Source organism: Lepus europaeus, chromosome 3, assembly GCF_033115175.1.
Source record: "Lepus europaeus isolate LE1 chromosome 3, mLepTim1.pri, whole genome shotgun sequence".
Taxonomy (NCBI): domain Eukaryota; kingdom Metazoa; phylum Chordata; class Mammalia; order Lagomorpha; family Leporidae; genus Lepus; species Lepus europaeus.
Genome location: NC_084829.1, coordinates 5,390,248 through 5,410,455, shown reverse-complemented (window position 1 = coordinate 5,410,455; position 20,208 = coordinate 5,390,248). Strand labels below are relative to the sequence as shown.

Sequence of the window (20,208 nt, the reverse complement as noted above, 5' to 3'; positions counted from 1 at the left end):
AAGATTTATTTTATTTGAAAGGCACAGTTACAATATCTTCCATTTACTGATTCACTCCTCAAATGGCTGGGGCTGGGCCATGCCGAAGCCTAGAGCCAGGAGCTTCATGCCTGTTCCGTGAGTGCGGGGGCCCAAGCACTTGGGCCATCTTCGGCTGCTTCCCCGGGCACATTGGTAGGGAGCTGGATTGGAAGTGGAGCTGTGAGGACACAAACCGGTGCCCATAAAGGATGCTAGCGTCACAGGCAGCCACCTTTTCCACTAAGCCACACACCAGCCCCTTGAACAACGTTCATAAAATGCATATGACCAATTATTAAGCAACATCCACCTACTTAATGTTTTTGGAATAATACTGTGATGATGCGTTCAGATACCTCATACCTAACATAACAGGTGTTGAAATATAATACAGCCGCGCATCACTTAACAGTGGAAACACGTCTGAGACGTGCACTGTTAGGCTGCTGTGTCTTTATATGAACACTACAGCATGTACTTAAATTGCGATGCCTGTGACGTCAGAAGGTGATGGAATCTTATGGAACCGCTGTCTTGTTTCTTTTAAGATGTATATATTCATTTTCAAAGCAGAGCAGTAGAGAGGGAGAGAAAGACACAGACAGCCATCTTCCATCTCCTTGTTCGCTCCTCAAACGGTGGCAGCAGCCAGGACCAGGCCAGGCCAAAGCCAGGAGCCAGGCGCTTCACCCCAGTCCTGACATGGCTGGCCAGTGTTTCAGCCGCCTGCTGCTGCTGCTTTCCCAGGCACTTTAGCAGAGAACTGGATTGGAAATGGAGCAGCTGGGACTTGGACCAGCACTGCAGTGTGGGATGCCAACATACATTAACCCACTGTGCCACAACGTCGGCACCAGGCTTAGTCTGCCATTGAGGGAAACGTGGTTGTACAGCACATTACTATATGTATGCTGAGAATTATTTGCTAATAATTAAATTATTTCCAGAACTATCTAATATTAATAGTTTGCTCTAAAGGTTAATAAATAAATAGCAAAGAAGAATGTAGTAGTTAGGAGGCAAAACATAAAAATACAACCCAAAATAACTTGTTAGATTAAAAAAAAATAGTGACTGTTAGTTTTAGTCTATTGATGTTTATAACTCTGCTGGCCAAATATAGCTGAATTTGTATTCCTTTGGGATAGCATTCACCATCAGGCCACAAGTTTTGGGGGGAATTTTTTTAATTAAATCAATTCAGCAGCAGTTACAGACCACCTACTGTATGCAAAGTGCAGTAGATCCTGTAGGGGAATGAATAGGGGTCAGGCTTCTATCTTGAAGACATAAGGAATCCAGCAGGGGACAGACCTGTGAGTCCCAGAGTCCAAGGCTGTACAGTGGGCAAGCAGTTACGCCAGGAACCAAGCGCTGCGGGAGCTCAGGGTCCCGGAATAGGGCCGAGAAAGGCGAGGGGAGCTGAGCGTGGGAGCTGGACATCTTTCAATGGTGGAGACAGTTTTGCTTGTGAGCGACGATACTGAATCTACAGCTTGTATTTTCCTTCTCCTTCAACATAGGAACCGAATATCACCAGTGAAGTCCATCCTGTGTTCAGAGCCACATGTTAACAGCTCCTCTCTGCTAAACTTTATGCCTCCTCCAGAGCTTTCTCTTCTTTACCTCTCTGTGCATTTTTTATATTCATGTAGAAAGTCGGGGATTTGGGGGAAAACCTGTCCGTCTCTCAGAGATGTCAGCCCCAGGCCCATTTCCTCCCTCCTTCCTCTCTGTGTTCCCAGAGCAGTGCGTGTGTGCTTCTGTTGTACGATGATTTATAACACGCTGCCAGAACCACACAGCTGGCCATGTCTTGACTGGTGCCTCAGTGGGTGAGTGTGGGGTGAGCAAGCACCTGCCTTTGGCCGATGTGCACACTGGAAGTCCATGCAACGACTGCATCTCCCGTAGATATTTGAGAGGCAGTGTCACAGAGAAGGAAACAGACAGGAAAAGCGAGCTCTCCCATCCGCTGGCTCACTCCCCAAATGGATGCAGCGGCCAGGGCTGGGCCACGCCGAAGCTAGAAGCCAGGAGCTCCATCCAGGTCTCCTACATATGTGGCAAGGGCGCAAGCACTTGGATCGCCATGTGCTGCTTTTCCAGGTGTATTAGCAGGGAGCTGAAGTGGAGGTGGAGCAGCCAAGACTCAAACTGGTGCTCCGATATGGGACACTGGTGTTGCAAACAGCGGCTTAACCCGCTGTGCCAGAATGCCGGCCGTGTTGTTTTTAAATAATGATGAAAACTCCTGCCGAACTAATACTTCAAGTGTGAAACAGTGCTAAATTTAGTCTTCTCCAAGGAGAACTGTGAGAATTTGTATTTTATTCTTTCTTGTTTTAAACCTCATGAGAGGGTTTTTAATTGCTTTCAGGGGAATGGCTTGAAATTAGAGTCCTCTTTGGTCCCCCATCTTAGGAGAGTGAGATGGTTAGTTAATGATCGAAAGGCCAGCAAGGGAAGGAGGGAGTTAGAGATCCGTCACGTGATAGGGAATACTCCGGTGAGACAAATACTCAGATACCACCGCAGCCCTGGGCAGGCATCTTCTCAGAGCAGGGCCACCCACCGTGCTGAGCAATCTCACTGACCAGCTAGGGGTCTGTATGGAAGGGGACCTTTTGGGAGAATGGGCTGGGAGATGTTGCTGTAACTCAGAGAACTGACGTGTCTCTGTTATAGAGGTGTCAGGAAATGCTAGCGTGGTGCCTGCTCCTGAGAAGCCCATTGGATCAGTTAGCCATTGCTGTGGGTTTTTTTTTTTTTTCCATTTTATTTGAAAGGTAGAGAGTTGGAGAGATCTCCCGTCCACTGGTTCACCTCCCAGATGCCTGCAACAGCCAGGGCTGTACCAGGCCAAACTCAAGAGCCTGGAATTCAGTGCAGGTCTCCCAAGTGAGTGGCAGTGACCTTACTACTTACGCCATCACCTGCTACTTCCCGTGGTATGCATTAGCAGGAAGCTGGATTGGAAGCCGAGGAGCCGGGACTCAAACCAGGCACTCAGACGTGGGCGTCCCAAGCGGCGACTGAACCCCTGCGTGGCACACGCACCCTGTTGTGGGTTGGAGGCCGGTTGTGCTGCTCCGTTAGGAGCCTTTAGTGACTGTGCAGGGCAACCCTGTGTCGGCCCCTGGACCTGCCTGGTCGGCCTCCATCCTGAGACCATCAGGATGCTGCCACCCAGGCAGAAGTTTGTGCAAATGACCACATCACCATTTCCCAAACTGTAACAAGCATTGGTGGGGAGAGGCACGTAAATGAATTCAGGCACCTCTCTTTCCCTGCTATGCTTAATATGCAGATTTTCCCTGTGACTCTTCCCTAGAGGGCACAATACTGTGTTTCTGCCTCCCTCCTCTCTCAGTATTAATGCTTACACCTAACACCTGCTGGGCAGGGCAGGTCCACCTGTCAGGTCTATCAGCTCTTCAAAACACAGCTAGGCAAGGCATGCCTCTTCCCAGAGGTGCCAGATCACCCATTTCTGCCTGCCGGGTCAATCCTGTGGATGACCCCTCCTTGCTTGTGGGAAATGGGAGTACTGCTGTTTGAGGGAGGAGGCAGTGTAGAGATCCTCCCAGCTGAACCGCAGCATACCGGACACGCTGAGAGCACCGGCCTTCGCCCCTTGTGCTAATACACTCATGACGAAGGAAGGTTAGGCCTCTGCCTGCTACGACCACAACCTTTATCAGAACACCGGCTTGACTCCTGGCTGCCTAACTCCCTGATAATGCTCCTGGGAAAGCAACGGAAAATGGTCCAAGTGCTTGGGCCCCTGCACTCACCTGGGAGACCTGGGTGGAGTTCCTAGCTCCTGGCTTCCACCTGGCCCAGCCCCAGCCATTGTGGCCTTTTGGGGAATGTGCTAGCAGGTGGAAGATTTCTCTCTCCCACTCCCTCCCCCACCCCCATCCGTAACTCTGCATTTCAAGTAAATAAATTCTGTATAGATACGTAGATATAAATTCATGATGACTCTTTTACATAACCTGATAAATTCAATTTATCATGCATGGTGATGTCTAATGCAAGGGGGACAATGTTAATTTTTTAGTATGTAGTTAAGATGGAGCTCAGTTATATTAATTCACCCTACGTTAAAATAAACACCCACTGTGAACCTGCTGTTTGTGGATTCTGGACAGAACTTGTTGGGTCATGGAATTACAAATAATATCGAGGCCAAATACCTTCTTGCTCTGAGCATTTATGTATGTTGACAAGTCAGCCTTGGATTTAGGCCAGGTCATAAAAGTTTCATGCAAATCAAAATGAAATGTGTTGCAGATTTCTGATTCCCAGGGCTTTTAGTGCTAAAATGTAAGTGACAGGGAGGAAACCCCTTTGTATTTTACTGTTTACAACCTGGTATCAAAGTTATGGTCAGCACCCAAAGGGCAGTGGTTGCTGGACCTAAGCAGTTAAAGGGGGAATTTCAAATTTCAGAAGGAATCCAGTGAGATCTGTGAAGGGTTTGTTAGCAATGCCGTGAATTCCTCTCTTGTACTTCTTTGTGTTTCTGTGGAGTGTCCTGGCTCCCTCAGTGGGAAGGCATTCAGTTCCTATCTGTGGTTCCCATGTCTTCGAAGAGGGCAAGCTCTGAAGGGCCCAGAGAGACACTGCCTCTCAAGAGTCACCTGATCCTGGGCCCAGCGCCTGACCCTCCGCCTGCGGCGCCGGCATCCCATTTGGGCACCCGGTTCTAGTCCCAGTTGCTCCTCTTCCAGTCCAGCTCTCTGCTGTGGCCCAGGAAGGCAGTGGAGGATGGCCCAAGTGCTTGGGGCCCTGCACCCACATGGGAGACCAGGAGGAAGTGGCTGGCTCCTGGCTTCAGATCAGCGCAGCGCGCCGGCCGTAGCGGCCATTTGGGGAGTGAACCAACGGAAGGAAGACCTTTCTCTCTGTCTCTCTCTCTCTCTCTCACTGTCTGTAACTCTACCTGTCAAATAAATTAATTAAAAAAAAAAAAAAGAGTCACCTGATCCAAAGGCAGATTCCAGGATCTGGGGTCCAGTGCAACCAGCAGGTGTGACTGAATTCTGCGTAGTGACTGCAGACTTAACGGGAGGTTACAGGGATAGCCAGGTCCAGCTTCCCTCAGCCTCAGTGGCCCTGAAAGGGATCCAGTGTTCCAGATGGGAAGACTCCTTCCTCCAGTCCTATGGGAGAAGTTAGGCTTATGCTAATCATCATGGTTTACTTTGAAACAACATTTTTGGTTTGACCTACCGTGTATGCTTTCTTTGTGTTTGACAGATAAATGCCAATTGTTAGCCTCATGTTCTTTACTCAGTATTACTATGAGAAAAAGTGGCACGCCCAACAGTAGCATAATTTGAAATTAAATTCTAACACACAAACACCGAAGTGATTCACGAAAATGTTATGGAAATAAGTAATGCATGGAAATATTTTGACCCACTTGAAATAAATAGGCAGTAGCAGTTACCTGTATTACAAATAGCCATGCAGACAACTTTGTTTCAGGGCAGTGCAGCACCCTGATTGAAATAACCATGCTTCTTGTGGTATAGTGCGTGGTGTTGTAGTTCATGTCTCCTCCTGCTCATGGTATGCCATGAGATAATGAAACTAACTCTGTTTTTCAAATCATATGATTTTAGACTGGCAGGACTTTTGATAATTAAATCTCTCCAAAGGGAGAGACTGGCTTTCCAGATTTTATGGGTACATTCAGGGATGTGATTAATGTGCTCATTTGCATAAATTTACATAAAGTTCAGAGCCTTAAAAATTTTTTTAATTACTTATTTGAAAGGCATAGTTACAGAGAGAGGAGGACAGAAACAGATCTTCCACCTAATGGTTTGCTCCCCAGATGACTACGATGTCTACAGCTATGCCAGGTAGAAGCCAGGAGGAGCCGGGAACCCCATCCTGGTCTCCCTTGTGGGTGGCAGAGGCCCAGGTATTTGGTTGTCTTCTGCTTCTTTCCCAGGCGCATTAGCAGGGAGCTGGATCAGAAGCTGTGCAAGTAGGACTAAAAACTGGTGCTCAAATGGGATGCTGGCAACCCGGGTGGCTTAATCTGCTGCACCACAATGCCAGCCCCAAAATTTGTTTTAATTTTTATTTTCATTTTATTTGAAAAGCAGAGACCTGCTGGGGCCGGAGCCGTGGCTTAGCGGGTAAAGCTGCCGCCTGTGGTGCTGACATCTCATATATATAGGCACCAGTTCTAGTCCCGGCTGCTCCACTTTCGATCCAGCTCTCTGCTGTGGCCTGGGAAAGCAGTGGAAGATGGCCCAAGTCTTTGAGACCCTGCACCCACATGGGAGACCAGGAGGAAACCCTGGGCTCCTGGCTTGGGATCAGCATAGCTCTGGCTGTTGCGGCCAGTTGGAGAGTGAACCAGCAGATGGAAGACCTCTCTCTCTCTACCTCTCTACCTCTCCACCTCTCCTTCTCTTTTTGTGTAATTCTTTCAAATAAACAAATCTTAAAAAAAAAAAAAAAAAAAGGATAAAAAAGCAGAGACACAGATGGAGAGAGATCTTCCATCCACTGACCTCATTCCCCAAATGCCCACAACAGCCAGGGGTGGGCCAGGGCAAAACCAGGAAACTGAAACTCAGTCTGGGTCTAACGTGTGTGGCAAGACTTGAGCCAGCCCTGCTGCCTCTGGGGTGTGTATTATTAGCAGGAAGCTAGATCAGAGGTGGAGCAAGCCAGACAGTCTGATATCGGAAGTCAGCGCTCCAGGCGGCAGCTTAACCACTGCACCAGATGGCCATGCCCAGAGCCTTTTAATCCCAGCAAAGTGAAGTTACCTGATGGGCCCCCTTGCTGTGGGTTCAATGCAGTGTTTGCAGATTAAGGGAACAGAGATCCTGCTTGTCCCCGGCTGTCCCCTCGCCCCCAGAATATCCTCTGCAGCCTCTGTGATCTTGGGCCCTGAAGCCTGTTTCATTTTTGTTCTGGCTTCTGGCTCTCTTACACGTGGGTGAGGTTATAACATGCCTGGGAGTTTTCTGTATAGACCCCCCCACCCCACCCCGGCCCGGCCTCTGAATAGCCCAGTACATGCTTCTGGTTTGCACACTTCCTGGGAAGGGGAAGTTGACCTCTACGTGTTGCTGCTCTGTTAATCATCTTTGATGATAGGTTCAGCACAAGTGGATGACTTACACAAGGGGACTTCAAAATGTCTACAGAAAAATGGAATTAAAATATTATTTCGGTGCCCAGAGTTTGCAGCCCTTGCATAGTTTTTTCCTAGTAAGCGTTTCCATGAACTTTTTGAAGACCCTGTGCCCGTCCCCCTTTTTGTCCTGCCTTGCTCATTTGTTGTTGCCAGTGGCTAATGGCCAAAGGAAAAGACGAAATGATATGCATTTTCCTCTGCTCTGGTAGGAAATTTTAAACTGAATGATGAAGAGGAATTCCCATTATTTGCATTTTATTTCCCTCCATAAAGTGAAACATCCAGAATGCATCCAACAGTGTGCTGTGGGTAGATATTCTCCGTTACGTTTTCAAGGTCATGTCCTACGCCAGCTACTTCAGACTCTTTATTTTTAAAATAAAATTTAAAAAATCGTATTCTCTAGCCCATTATCTGACCCCTGTTACATGATGAACATCTGAGCTTGCTTTTAAGTCGTAAGGTCAAGCTCATTTCTGAAGCCAACAAAATCTCATCCTGGCGAGTGGAGCCCATAAAGGCGACAGTCCGACAGTCTTTAAAATGCGGCCAAGTCCCCAAGAGAAGGGTAAGCAGACAGAAAGAAAGCGAATGCAGGAGGACTGGCTGCGTTTCCCCGTCATCAGAGTGGTGTGAGAGGAGGAAACTACGGATCTTGGCTGTCAGGGTCCCGCACCATCGAAATGGCCACGTCTAAAACCACACCAGGAAAAGGAGCCAGGCACTCACTGCTGCTTGATCTGTATGCTTACTGCCTGCGAGCTAAACACGCTTTAGGTGGCCTTTACTGTGATAAATTGGCTTGCATTTTGAAAACTCCTGTTTGCAGCAAAATGTCAGTAGCTATGAAGATAGATCCAAGTAATAATTGGGAGTTTAATGTTGATGAATTATAGGTTAAATATTGCAAATGTGTTCAAGCACCACAAAGACACCTGGACAGAAAATGCTCCTGTACTGCTTCTCCAGGGACCGACAGAAGACTCTACTGAGGATGCTGGTGCTTTCCTTCATCATTTCGTTAATTTTTAAGAGATTTATTACTTTAAACAATCCCCCAAAGAGTCATCCAGGACCTGCGTTACACTAATTGTTTACATGTCACTATTATTGTGAATATACTTTTTTCTTATTTGCCCATAATTTATCCTTATTTTAACAGATAGCATTTCACTTCTTTACCATTATTTCTTTGAACATTTTTTTATTGGACATTTAGCTTACGACTTGAATCCTGCAAAGGGGGATGAATTAGGGGATAGCCCAAGTCCTGAAAGCTGGGGTTTTGAGAAGTTCCTCAATGTCAGGGAAGAAATTCTTTTTTTCTCTCTCTCTCTCAATCATCATCGTCATTTCTCAAATATATAAATAAATAAACTTTACAAATGCGCTGGGTGGACAGACAGGTGTTTCACCCAGCATGAAGACACCTGTATCCCACATCCGAGTACCTGGGCTTGATACACAGCTGTCTGCTGACTCCCACTTCCTGCCAGTGCAGACCCTGGGAGGCAGGTGGCGATGGCTCAGGTAATGGAATCGCTGCCACCCACGTGGGAGACTTGAGTTCCTTGGCTCCTGGCCTTGGCCCCACCCAACCCTGCCCCCTTTCAGACATTTAGGGTGGAAATCTGTGGATAGAAGCTTCCAGGGGAGGAAACATTCCTCCCAGCATTTCTCTCTCCTTCCTCATCCCACTCCCTCTCCAGTACATAAATAAAAGTTCCTAGCACCACCCACTTTGGGCCCTGGAACGGATCCTTCTCTTCCTCCTTGTCCTTCAGAATTCACTACCTATAAATAAACTGCAGAGCCCCTTGCTTTCACCTGCTAAAGACTTGTGAACCCATGCCTTCCGCTTTCTCCTTTGCTTTGCCTTGGTGTGGCCCCTCCCAGTATCACTCTGTACCCGTCCCAGATTCTTCTCCCACAGATTGAACCTCCTCTGCCACTGGCTTTGCGTTATTGTCTACGTTATTGATTTACTTATGTCACCAGGAGCTTTAGAACCAGCAAGAAGTAATTGTTATTATAATTTAGAAATCATAAACTTAAATAATCAGAAGCAATTATTGTTAGTTAACATGCTATCATACTTCCTTCCAGTTTTCCCCATACCTATATTTTCTTTTTTTTATTTTTTAAGATTTATTTTATTTATTTATAAGACAGAGTTACAGAGAGAGGTAGAGACAGTGAGAGAGCACTTCCATCCCCTGGCTAACTCCCTAAATGGCCACAAGTGCCAGAGCTGAGCTGATCTGAAGCCAGGAGCCTCTTCCAGGTCTCCCATGTGGGTACAGGGGCCCAAGGACCTGGGCCATCCTCCACTGCTTTCCCCAGCACATTAGCAGGGAGCTTGATCAGAAATGGAACAGCCAGGACTCAAACTAGCACACATATGGGATGATGGTGCTGCAGGCCAGGGCTTTAACCCCACTGTGCCACAGCTCTGGCCCATCCCATACCTATATTTTCCATAATTGAGATCATCCTGATTATAAAATTAGCTGGTAGATGTTTAACCTAGTGGTTAAGATTCCCACATCCACATGGGAGTGCCTGGGTTCAATACCTGGCTCCAGCTCCTGACTCCACGTTCCTGACAATGAAGACCCTCAGAGGCAGTAGTTAGGGTTCAAGAAGTTGGGTTCTTGCCACCCACATTGGCGATCGGGATTGAGTTCCTGGCTCCCAATGTTGACCAGGCCTAGCGATGGTCATCTTGGGCACTTGGGGAGTAAACCAGCAAATGGCAGCTTTCTCTGTATCTCAAATAAGTACACAAATAAAATTTTCAGATAAATAAAAGGCATAAAGTGGGTAATAATCAGTCTCCTTCCCAACCCTGTCCCTTGGACGACCATTTCTTCCCTCTCTGAACACAGTGCAGTCACAGTTAACATTTTCTTAGGCTGCTTTCCAGAGATAAAAGACTCTTATGAAAACTAATACATGTAATATTTTTTTGCTCCACAAACGGTAGCATTCTAAACATACTGGTGCACCTTGATTTTTAAATTAAAATATATTTTATTGATCATTTGATAGCAATACAAATAGAAGTGACTCGCTTCCTAAAATGATTGTGCAGTATTTCATGGTATGGATGAACCAGAACTCATTTAGCCAGCCCTTTATTAATGGATATTTAGGTTGCTTCTAATGTTGTTATCTTATTGTGATCAATGGCGCAATCAATGTCCTTGTTCACTGTAGCAGAGCATGCAGGTATATCTGGGGGAGTCAGTGCCTAGACGTGGAATTGGTAGGTCAACAGATATGTATATTTATGGCTTTGATAAAATACTGCCCGTGTTCTCTTGCAGAGCTCCTGTCAGTCTGTTCTCCCATGGCCGGAGAAGTGTGTCTGTTTCCCCGACATCTTTGCCAACACAGTGTATCATCAGCCTTCCTGATCTTTCGCCGGTCTAATACGTGAAAAAGGCCACCTCACTGTACTTGCTGTGATGAATAATACTGACTACCCTTTTACTAGTGTGAAGAAATCCGCATCTCCTGTTTATAGCCTTTGTCTTTGCTTAGTTAGGTGACTGACCTTTTGGATTGATTTGTAGGACCCGTTTCAGAAGATCTTCAGAAGGTAGCCCTTTGTCTGTGGGGAGCTGCAGTATTTTCCCTGGTTTATTGTCACTTGGCTCTGTTTATCATGATTTTGTGATGTAGAAATGCTCAGTTTTTATGTAGCAAATACATCCATTTTCATTAGGGCATCTGTCTTAGATTCCATACATAGAAAAGAGCCTTCTCTTATGGTTTAACTTTTCCTGTTCCATTTTTTCATCTTTCTGGAATTTTCTTTAGTAGGAGGTATTACATATGAATCTAACCTCACCTTCCAATGTCAAATTTTTATAAGTGAAGAATACAGTTTTTTTACATTAAAAGCATGTATTTTTTTTTAATTTAGGGAACGGAGATAGAAACTGACAACAGAACTCTTGCCCATTAGTCCATTCCCCAAGTGCCCACAACAGCCAGTGTTGGGCCTGAGCTAAAGCTAGTTGGAAGCAGTTGAGTGATAACCACTGCCTCCCCGGTCTGCATTAGCAAGAAGTTTGGAGGCAGGAGCTGGAGCTGGGAATCAGACCCAGGCATTGCAGATGGGCCGCCGGTGTTAGCTGCTAGGCCGAACACCACCCCCTTACACCTTTTAATAGCATGTGCTTTCCTGTGTCTTCAGTTTCTTTGAAACATCTTTTTTAAAGGTACATTGTTTTAGGTTATTTCTGTTTTTAGTGTTTATAAATCTATAATGAATATCATTCGCTCTGTATCTTTATACCCATTTTGGGTTATTTCTGTAGGACAGGTCACCTAAAGTAGAATTGCTGGGTAAGTGATTATTAATATTATGATCCAGTACTATTCATCTTTCCTCATGGAAAGTACCAGTTTCTCCTTCTGCCAACAGAGCATACCTATCCCTCTGCCCTTTCAAAAAATGGTGCCAATTTGATAGAAAGTGGCACATTGTTTAAATGTGCATTACCCTGGTTATGACGTTAGTGCATCTGTGTCCGTCTGTCGCTAAATTCAGCCACTCTTTGTGCTCTCGTGAATCATTGTTTCATGCCTCTCACTCATTTATTTACTGTGGGCTTAATGTCCTTCCTCTTGATTTATGTGTGCTATTTATATGCTAAGGTCATTCATCTTTTTGTCATTTTTGCTTCTAACTGGGTTAGGTCTTTACAGACGAGTAGGAGTTAACTGGAGAAGGATACTCTCTGGAGAAATAGCAGATCCCTTGGAGAGAACACTGAAAAAACCATGAATCTCCCTTTGCCCGGGGAGCTGGAAGGGGAGGGGAGAGGTGAACAGGAGAGTCTGTTGTCTGTGCTAATGCATTTGGTCCATATCGTAACACAGTGGAAAACCATTGGGGAATTTTAGACAAGGAAGAATGTAATAGATTCTTTTTCCAACCGCCCCAAAACATAGAAACTTTGATCTCCAAGGTGGACTTTCTCACCCGAGTTTCACCTGCTCATTCTAAAACCCTTCACTGGTCACTGTCCTGCTTGTTAAAACAATTAAACTCAATTATTTCACTTAGTGTTTGTCTTCAGTAGCTTTTTCCCTTGTAATGCACTCAGCGCGTTGTCTTTTCTTCACACACGCTTGGCACTTGAACTGTTTCTAGCAGCACTTGAAGCCTATTGAAAGAGAAGATGACCTTTTTAAGCTTTGCGGTGCCAGAGACCATGTTTTTTAGTGCCTTTCCAAATGAATAACAGCTTGGCTTGCGCCAAGTCCTTGTCAGGGAGTGCATGGATCTCTGGAGGAGAAAGAACTTTGGGTTGAAAGGCACAGATGCTGCAGTCTGCTGAGTTCAGAGCCCAGCCAGCTCTGCTGACATACGATCTTGGTCTGAATTTGTTATTCTCGCTGGCTACTATTTGTAAGAATTAAGTGAGGCACTGTGGATCAGGTGCTTTGTACAGTGCTCTGTACGAGGTACGTGTGCCCTAAATTATTGACATTACGTTGTTATCTTCTTGAGCCCCCAAAACATCACTGCAGATAGCTGAGGAACCAGGCCTTCTCCTTAAGGGCTTCAGAAGTAAGAATCTGAGGATTGGCCGGCACCACGGCTCACTAGGCTAATCCTCTGCCTGCGGCGCCGGCACCCCAGGTTCTAGTCCCAGTGGGGGCGCTGGTTCTGTCCCGGTTGCTCCTCTTCCAGGCCAGCTCTCTGCTGTGGCCCAGGAAGGCAGCGGAGGATGGCCTCCAGTGCTTGGGCCCTGCACCCGCATGGCAGACCAGGAGGAAGCACCTGGCTCATAGCTTTGGATTGGCGCATTGCACCGGCCATATCAGCCATTTGGGGTGTGAACCAGTGCAAGAAAGGAAGACCTTTCTCTCTTTGTCTCTCCCTCTCACTGTCTAACTCTGCCTGTCCAAAAAAGAAAAAAAAAATCTGAGGATATACAGGGGGTCTTCAGAAAGTTCATCTTTGAAAAATGGATATTAATGAAGAAATTAGAAAATAAACATCCTTTAATTCCATTTTACTCCACTTTTTGAAATACTCTGTTCCTTAACTGTATCGGCTTAAAGTTCTTTCTCCGTCCTTAAAGTCTTTTCTTTCTGACCTTGAAGTTCAGAGTTTTATAGGTAAATATCTTGGCATTTTCCTTTGGTTGTTAAATCTCAATGAGGCTTCTCAATTTTTTATAATCACTTCTGGGACATTTTCTTCCATTATAACTGTAATTATCTACACAGTTGAGTTTATTCACACTTACTATTCATGGGTTATATACCTCTACCCTACTCTGAAGGTTATTTTTTCTTACGTATCTCTTATTTATTGTCGCCTTGTTTAAGATTTTAATTGCTGGTTTGTCCCCTGTTCTGTTTTCTGTAATTCAGTGCTGATTCCTGCTGCTTTCATGTTCTCTGGAATTGTAGTCTGTGGGCTGTTTTGTTTTGTTTTGCTTCTCTTAAAGGGGGCAATGTAATATAACTTCTATACTATTTAGTTTTTTTAATTTACTTTGAAAGTCAACGTATTGAGGAATCATTTACACAGAATAAAATGCAAACATCTTAATGTGCAGTTCAGTGTTCTGACAAACATGCAGGCCTGTGGACGCATCACCCCGACGCAGGGAAGCCCCGACCTGTTACCGTAGCAAGTCCCCAGGGCCCTCCGTGTTGCCTGGGAGTGGCTGCTTTTCAGCGTGTGGATTTTCATCCGCCTTGCAAGGCCGCTGCCCATTGTGTACCCCACACCCAAGCTGGGGCTTGCAGAAGAGGCATCAACTGAATGAATTGTGTTTGAATGAATGAACTGTAATTGAAAATTCTATAATGCTTGCCTGTCAGAGGTTACTTCAGGTTTTGTGCAGCAAACTCCATTTTCATTCTTTTTCTTTCACAATTTCCTTTGCTTTATTGTGTTTTCCTTCCTGGTGATGCTTTTCTCAGAGGTCTGTGGATTCTGCCCGTGATGTTGTGGTAACTTCATCTCTTCAGCAAATGCTCCCTGGGCATCTTCTCTGGGCCCGGCCCTGCAGGTGCAGTATCAGCAAGAAGACGGAAGCCCCTGCCCTGTGGGGCCTCTCTGCCACTGGGAACTCAGGTCTATGAAGAGGAGGTTTTCTCCCCTGTCCTTCCCTCCGTTGTCTGCCGAGAACACTTAGTGGCTTTCAAATAGTCCCTAAGCTTCCTACCTGTACGTATTACCTGTTTCATTGTGCACAGCACACAGATGTACACACCGTCACCCCCAAGGCTCTTGCAGTTGTCTGAGAAATAAGAAAATCTGACCCAAAATCAGGACTCGGGGTTGGAGGAGGAGAAGGTAATTTGGAAGGGGTGAAGGGTAAAATAGTAAGACTTGTGATTGCTTGAATACAGGGACTTGCAGGAAAAGAAAGAATTTCAGGTTAAGTCTGTAAGTGTCTGACTTGGGCAGTTGGCAGTAGGGAGTGCACCTATGTGTGGAAGAAATACTGGCCGCTTGGAGCAAAGGAAAAGGCAAGTAGTGATTTCTTCATGGGAAGAATCTCCTTTTTTGTTGACAAATCCAAAAGACAGTTGGGTTATATGATCTGGAAACTCAGAAGGGAGAGCCCCTGGCTTATGTGCAACAGCTAAAGGCTTGGACACAGACGCGGTGACGAGCAGAGGTTCTACTGAGAAGAGGGCCACATGCAGACCCTGTGGAATACATCGTGTAGGGGCAATAGAATCCGAAGAGACCGTCTAGTAGATCTACAGACTAGAAAGAGAAGCCTGCTAACTGTGGAGCCCTCCGTCACTGACGTTAGTACAGATGCCTCAGTGAATGATGACAAACGACATCACTTATGTCATTATGAAAGCTGTTGGTTGTTGTTGTTTTTTTTAAGATTTATTTATTTGAAAGGCAGAGTTATGGAGAGAGAAAGAGACAGACAGATCTTTCATTTGCTGGTTCACTCCCCAGATGGTTGCAACAGCTGGAGCTGGGCTGGTCCAAAGCCAGGAGCCAGGAACTTCTGGGTCTCCCACGCGGGTGCAGGGGCCCAAACGCTTGAGCCATCTTCCACTGCTTTCCCAGGTACATCAGCAGGGAGATGGATGGGAAGTGAAGCAGCCAAGAGTCAAACCAGCGCCCAGGTTGGGTACTGGCATTGCAGGCGGCAGCTTTACGCGCTGTGCCACAGCACCGGCCCCAAAATTGTTGCTTTTGAAATATCTTACTTTCATTAATAACGGTGGAGATTTTTTAAAAAGCAGTAGTTCGTGTATGTGCAGGGTACCTTTAGATGTTAAGGTTAGATCAATCCTGGGGACTCGACTCCAGAAGTGAGCAGGTAGTAGTGTTTGGCATGGAGGCACGTCGTGTGGTTTATAGTCAGGTGGCTTTGCCCCTAAGGTAAAATAAGGGTGAATCAGGATCTGAAGCAGCAGCAGGATCCCGGAACACTCCACCAGTCTCCACTCCGGCCCATGGAATAAGCTAGAATGTAGCACTGGCTTGGAGCAAGGACCTTTGAGTTAAGGCCCATGAGCCAAGGGCACAGCCTTCTACCCAGATGAAGGTGGATGGGTGTTGGCCCCAAAGAGGCCGGTGGAAAGGATTGAGCTGTTTTGTTCCTGGAATACTTGACGGGGTTTTGCAAGAGAAAGCACGGACGTGTTTAAAGGCCAGATAAGCAGAGAAGCTAGGCTGTGGGATGCTAATGAAAAATGACAGAGATGAGAGGCATCTCATTAACTGGTCAGATCACAGTCAGCTGACGGAGCCTCGAGCACTGGCGGCAGCGATGATGGCCTGTGTTTGGCCCACAGGGCTGCTGGGAGGGGAGGAAGTGAAGCCAGACCTTGGGCACCCGGGAGCTTTCACTCCTGCCTCCTGGGCAGCTTTGCTGCTGGAAACTTGGCGTGAGCAGAGGCGAAGGGACAGCCAGTGGTAGAGCCTGCAGACGCGACATCTGATGGCAGACCCAAGGGCAGGCCAGACGGGGGTCTGCCGCCGGCTTCTGGGGTGGAGGGGGGTAGAGGTATGTGCATGTGCGTGTGTGTGTGTGCAGCATCGGCTTCCTGTCCCATGGATGCAGAGCCCTGCCTCCTGTGGGTTCCGCTGCCCTTTCTGTGTTAACTGGCCCTGCCTCGTTGCAGACAGCACCTGGCCCCAGTGAGGATCATCCTCGCGGGAGGCCTTGTGTGGCAGCAGCTCCCTGCACTTTTCCTCACAGCACCTGCCCATTTTTCTTTGAAATGTTCTTGCTCAGCGATGCAGTCAGGAGGCTGATAGCCAGAATGCATTTGAGGATAAATGGTTTACCTGAGCAGCCAGCGCTGGGTGGGAGAAAGCAAGAAAATGATAAAAACCAGGGCAGAGACTGGAGTGAACCTGACAGTTATCCCTCTCCTAACAGAAGTTGAAGGTTTGGCCAGATTCGCAATTACCGGCACAAAATTGCGATCATTTGAAATAAGAATTTATACACCTGAGAAACCTTTCATGCTTTGTGCTTCTGAGCCAGGGAAGGGCTTCTGTGGAGCAAAGAACAAAACTTGCGCTTTAGCTGGTGCAGGGGACGAGGAGCAGGGCCAGGAGCTGCAGCAAGGAGAAGGGAGCCGGTCACTGCATCCTTTGTTTCGAAAGTGCATCCGTGGGGAGGCGTGGCGCAGCGGGTCAAGCTGCTGCTTGCAACGTCAGCATTTTATAGGAGCCCCCGTTGAAGTCCAGCTGCTCCACTTCCAGTCCAGTTCCCTGATAATGCACCTAGAAAACTAGCAGAAGAGGCCACACATCCTTGGGCCCCTGCCACCCACGTGGGAGACCCCAGATGGAGTTCCAGGCTCCTGATTTCAGCCTGGCTTAGCCCTAGCAGTTGTGACCATTTAGGGAGTAAAACAGTAGATGGAAGATCTCTCTCCCTCTCCCCCACTCCTTCTCTCTTATCCCTCTGCCTTTCAAATAAAGGAAGAAATCTTGATTTTTAAAAATGCACCCAGGGACCAGCTCTGTGGCTGTGGCATAGTGGCTTAAGCTGCCGCCTGCAGCACTGGCATCCCATATGGGCACTGGTTAGAGTCCCGGCTGCTCCTCTTCCAATCCAGCTCCCTGCTAATGTGTCTGGAACGCAGTGGAAGATGGTCCAAGTGCTTGGACCCCTGCATCCACATGACTGCACCTGTGTGGGAGACCCAGAGGAAGCTCCTGGCTCCTGGATCCTGGCTCCTGGCTTCATACTGGCTCAGCTCTAGCCAATCGCAACCATTTGGGGAGTGAACCAGCATATGGAAAATCTCTCTCTCTCTGTCCCTCTCTGCCTCTGCCTCTCCTCTGTAACTCCACCTTTCAAGTAAAATAAATTTTTTTAAAAAGCACATACACCATCTGAATCACAACTCTGGATTACTTTATACACAATTAGTTCCAGGATGTTGAGCTTCATTTCCTTGGGTCAGGACTGTGGAAAGTTAAGCAGAGAATATGCAACAGAATATTCTATACCCTGGGCCTTGAGCAGTGGGTAGCAGCCCCCTGAAGTAAATTCATGTGATAAAGCAAGTTCTGTATATGAAATGGAACATTAATTAAACTGTTTTGTCCCCTCTCTGCTCCTGTCACCATTGAAAAAGAAACTACTTAGGAGAAACCTACAGATATGAGGAAGAACAGTGATACTGTGTTATATAAAAATTTTTCAGTGCAAGAAAATGTGCACAGAACCAGGAACTGCTGTTGGCTCACCTGGCTGCTGTCTAAAATCTTGTTGGCATAGCAGGTGCACTGTGTCTTAGCGATTCTGTTTGTAAAATTCTCCTAGTCCCTTTGTAGGGGAATGAGCCCCAGCTGTCTAGTGGCTGCAGGGACCTGGATCCCACTTCTCATCGTTGGCGCCCCAAAAGATTGTTACTGAACACTCCGGAGCTCTTCTGCAAACCCTCTAGCTGGTGCACACAGGGTCAAGAACAAAGCCTCAGCACAGTCTTAGGTTTGGAAAGTGCAAGTTCCCAAACTTTGCCTTTCCCCTTTATGGTTCCTAACGTTACAGGATTTACTTGTACTTTTGCTTTTTAAATGCAAATAGACCTGGCATTTGAATTTTAATGGAAAATTTCATTTTACTTTAGGAAAGTTTGTCTAAAGCAAAATTTGTTCTTTCTAAAGGGATATATTTGTCTCAGTATGTATTCAGCTCCCAGCAGTCCCCCACCCCCAACACCTAAGGAAGTTATATTCTCCTTCTGGTTCCTTTTCCTCTGTTTCCATTCTTCTGTCACTAAGCGTTGCTTCTTCAGCTGGCGTTTAAAGATAAAAGCAAAGCACTCTGAGGTCCTCAGAAAGACCAGAGAGGCCAGGTCTGAGCTGCCTCTCCTGGGTCTGGAGCAAGTGTGGGGCGAAGGCCATGGCATGGGCACATGGGAGTGTGTCTGGGCAAGGCCTCTGGAATCAGCTGTTGTAGCTCATTATCCAGACCACTCTGCCCTCAGTACACACTCTGATCTGTGACCCTGAGAACGTGTGGGCCCAAGGTGAGACCATGATGTGAGGAGAGGGGAATGCTAATCGCATTATGGCAAAACAGGAAGAAGAACTTCGGTTTATTAAGTCTTTCCATGTACCAGGCTGTGTGCCACATTCCAGACACACATTATAAAGTCTCGTCTCCCAGCAGCACTGAGCTGTGTTGTGCATTTTTTTGACAGATGTGGAAACATGGCCTTATGTTAAGAAGCTTGTTGAAGTTCACACAGACAGTAGGAGCTGGAGCAAGGGCGCAAGCCCACGTCAGCATGTTTGAGAGGCCTTGCTCTCGGACCGCTCTGCCGTGTTGCAAGTGGCCTTTATCTGCGGGCGAGGATGGGGTGTGTGGCTGTGCAGATAGGCGCAATCCACCCGCACCACTGCATGGACTGCGCCTTACGCTTCACGTTGCAGAAGGGGGAGTGAGAGCCAAGCCGTGGCTCGGGGACTGCAGAGCTGACGCCAGTCCAGCAGACATCACTGCCTTACTGTGCACACATGTGGTGCACGATGTAAAATAAAGGTTCAATTATCCTTGTAGATGGGAGAAGCCAGATGCAAATACCCCTGTAGATCTGGTACCTAGGGAGCATTTTGGTCACGGTCTGCCATCTTTAGATGTGACTTATTGGGACCGACTTGCTTTCCTAAATCTGTTTGCTGGTTACCCCAGAATAGTAATGAGTTAGCCTGACCCAGGAGCAAAGATCAAAGTGAGTTATCCGTAGGGGAAGAGGAGACAGTTAATGTTAAAGGAAAACCTCTTAAATTCATTTAAAGCATAACCTCAGACATGCTGACGCCTCTTCTTCATTCCCTCTGAATTCTTCTAGAACATATGCTATCAGGAGGATACGAGATGCCTTCAGAGAAAATAAAAATGTAAAGGATCCTGTAGAAATCCAAGCCCTAGTGAATAAAGCCAAAAGAGACCTTGGAATCATTCGTCGACAGGTAAGACGGCTCCGCGCCGCTCTGGCGTTGGTGCAGAGCTTCCGGCTCTCGCGTAGCCCCCTTGACTGGGCATCACCGCGTTTGATGTTTACGATGCACACCACAGGATCTTCTTCTAATACAGACGTAGGAAGATGAACTAACATAAATGCCAGCCCTCCAGAATTGCTGGGGAACGCAGCCTTCTGGCCGAGTTAATGCTTTAAGTGTGAGAAACTCCAGTGTGACCTTCCTTACAATCTCAATCTTTGCAAGCTGTACTGCACATATATTTGTGGACACACACTGCGCGTGTGCACATGGGCATATATGGCACACGTCTGTGTGGACGTGTGTGAATATCTCCTGCCTTCCCTAGTGCTTTTCACCGTGATTCAAGATAAGTAGAAATGTTCTTTTCTTAACGCCACTGCTATGGGTGTTGCCACTGGGAAGGGGTTTATCTACAGGTTCAGATGGTGGAAAGTGCAGCTGTGTGGGTGCTGACCCCAGAAGTAAGCGGGAAGATGTTTGTTTTCTTCTGTACAGTGCCAAGGGTCACCCTGGCTTCTGCCTG

General features: G+C 46.9%; 1 protein-coding gene across 1 annotated transcript in view; it reads left to right on the top strand.

Moving 5' to 3' along the window:
- LYRM4 (LYR motif containing 4) overlaps positions 1-20,208 on the top strand; it is a 145,662-nt gene that overhangs the window by 19,611 nt on the left and 105,843 nt on the right. Inside the window, exon 2 of the mRNA XM_062184294.1 lies at positions 19,532-19,652. Within this exon, the coding sequence (XP_062040278.1) occupies positions 19,532-19,652 (121 nt within the window). The remainder of the gene's footprint in view (positions 1-19,531; positions 19,653-20,208) is intronic.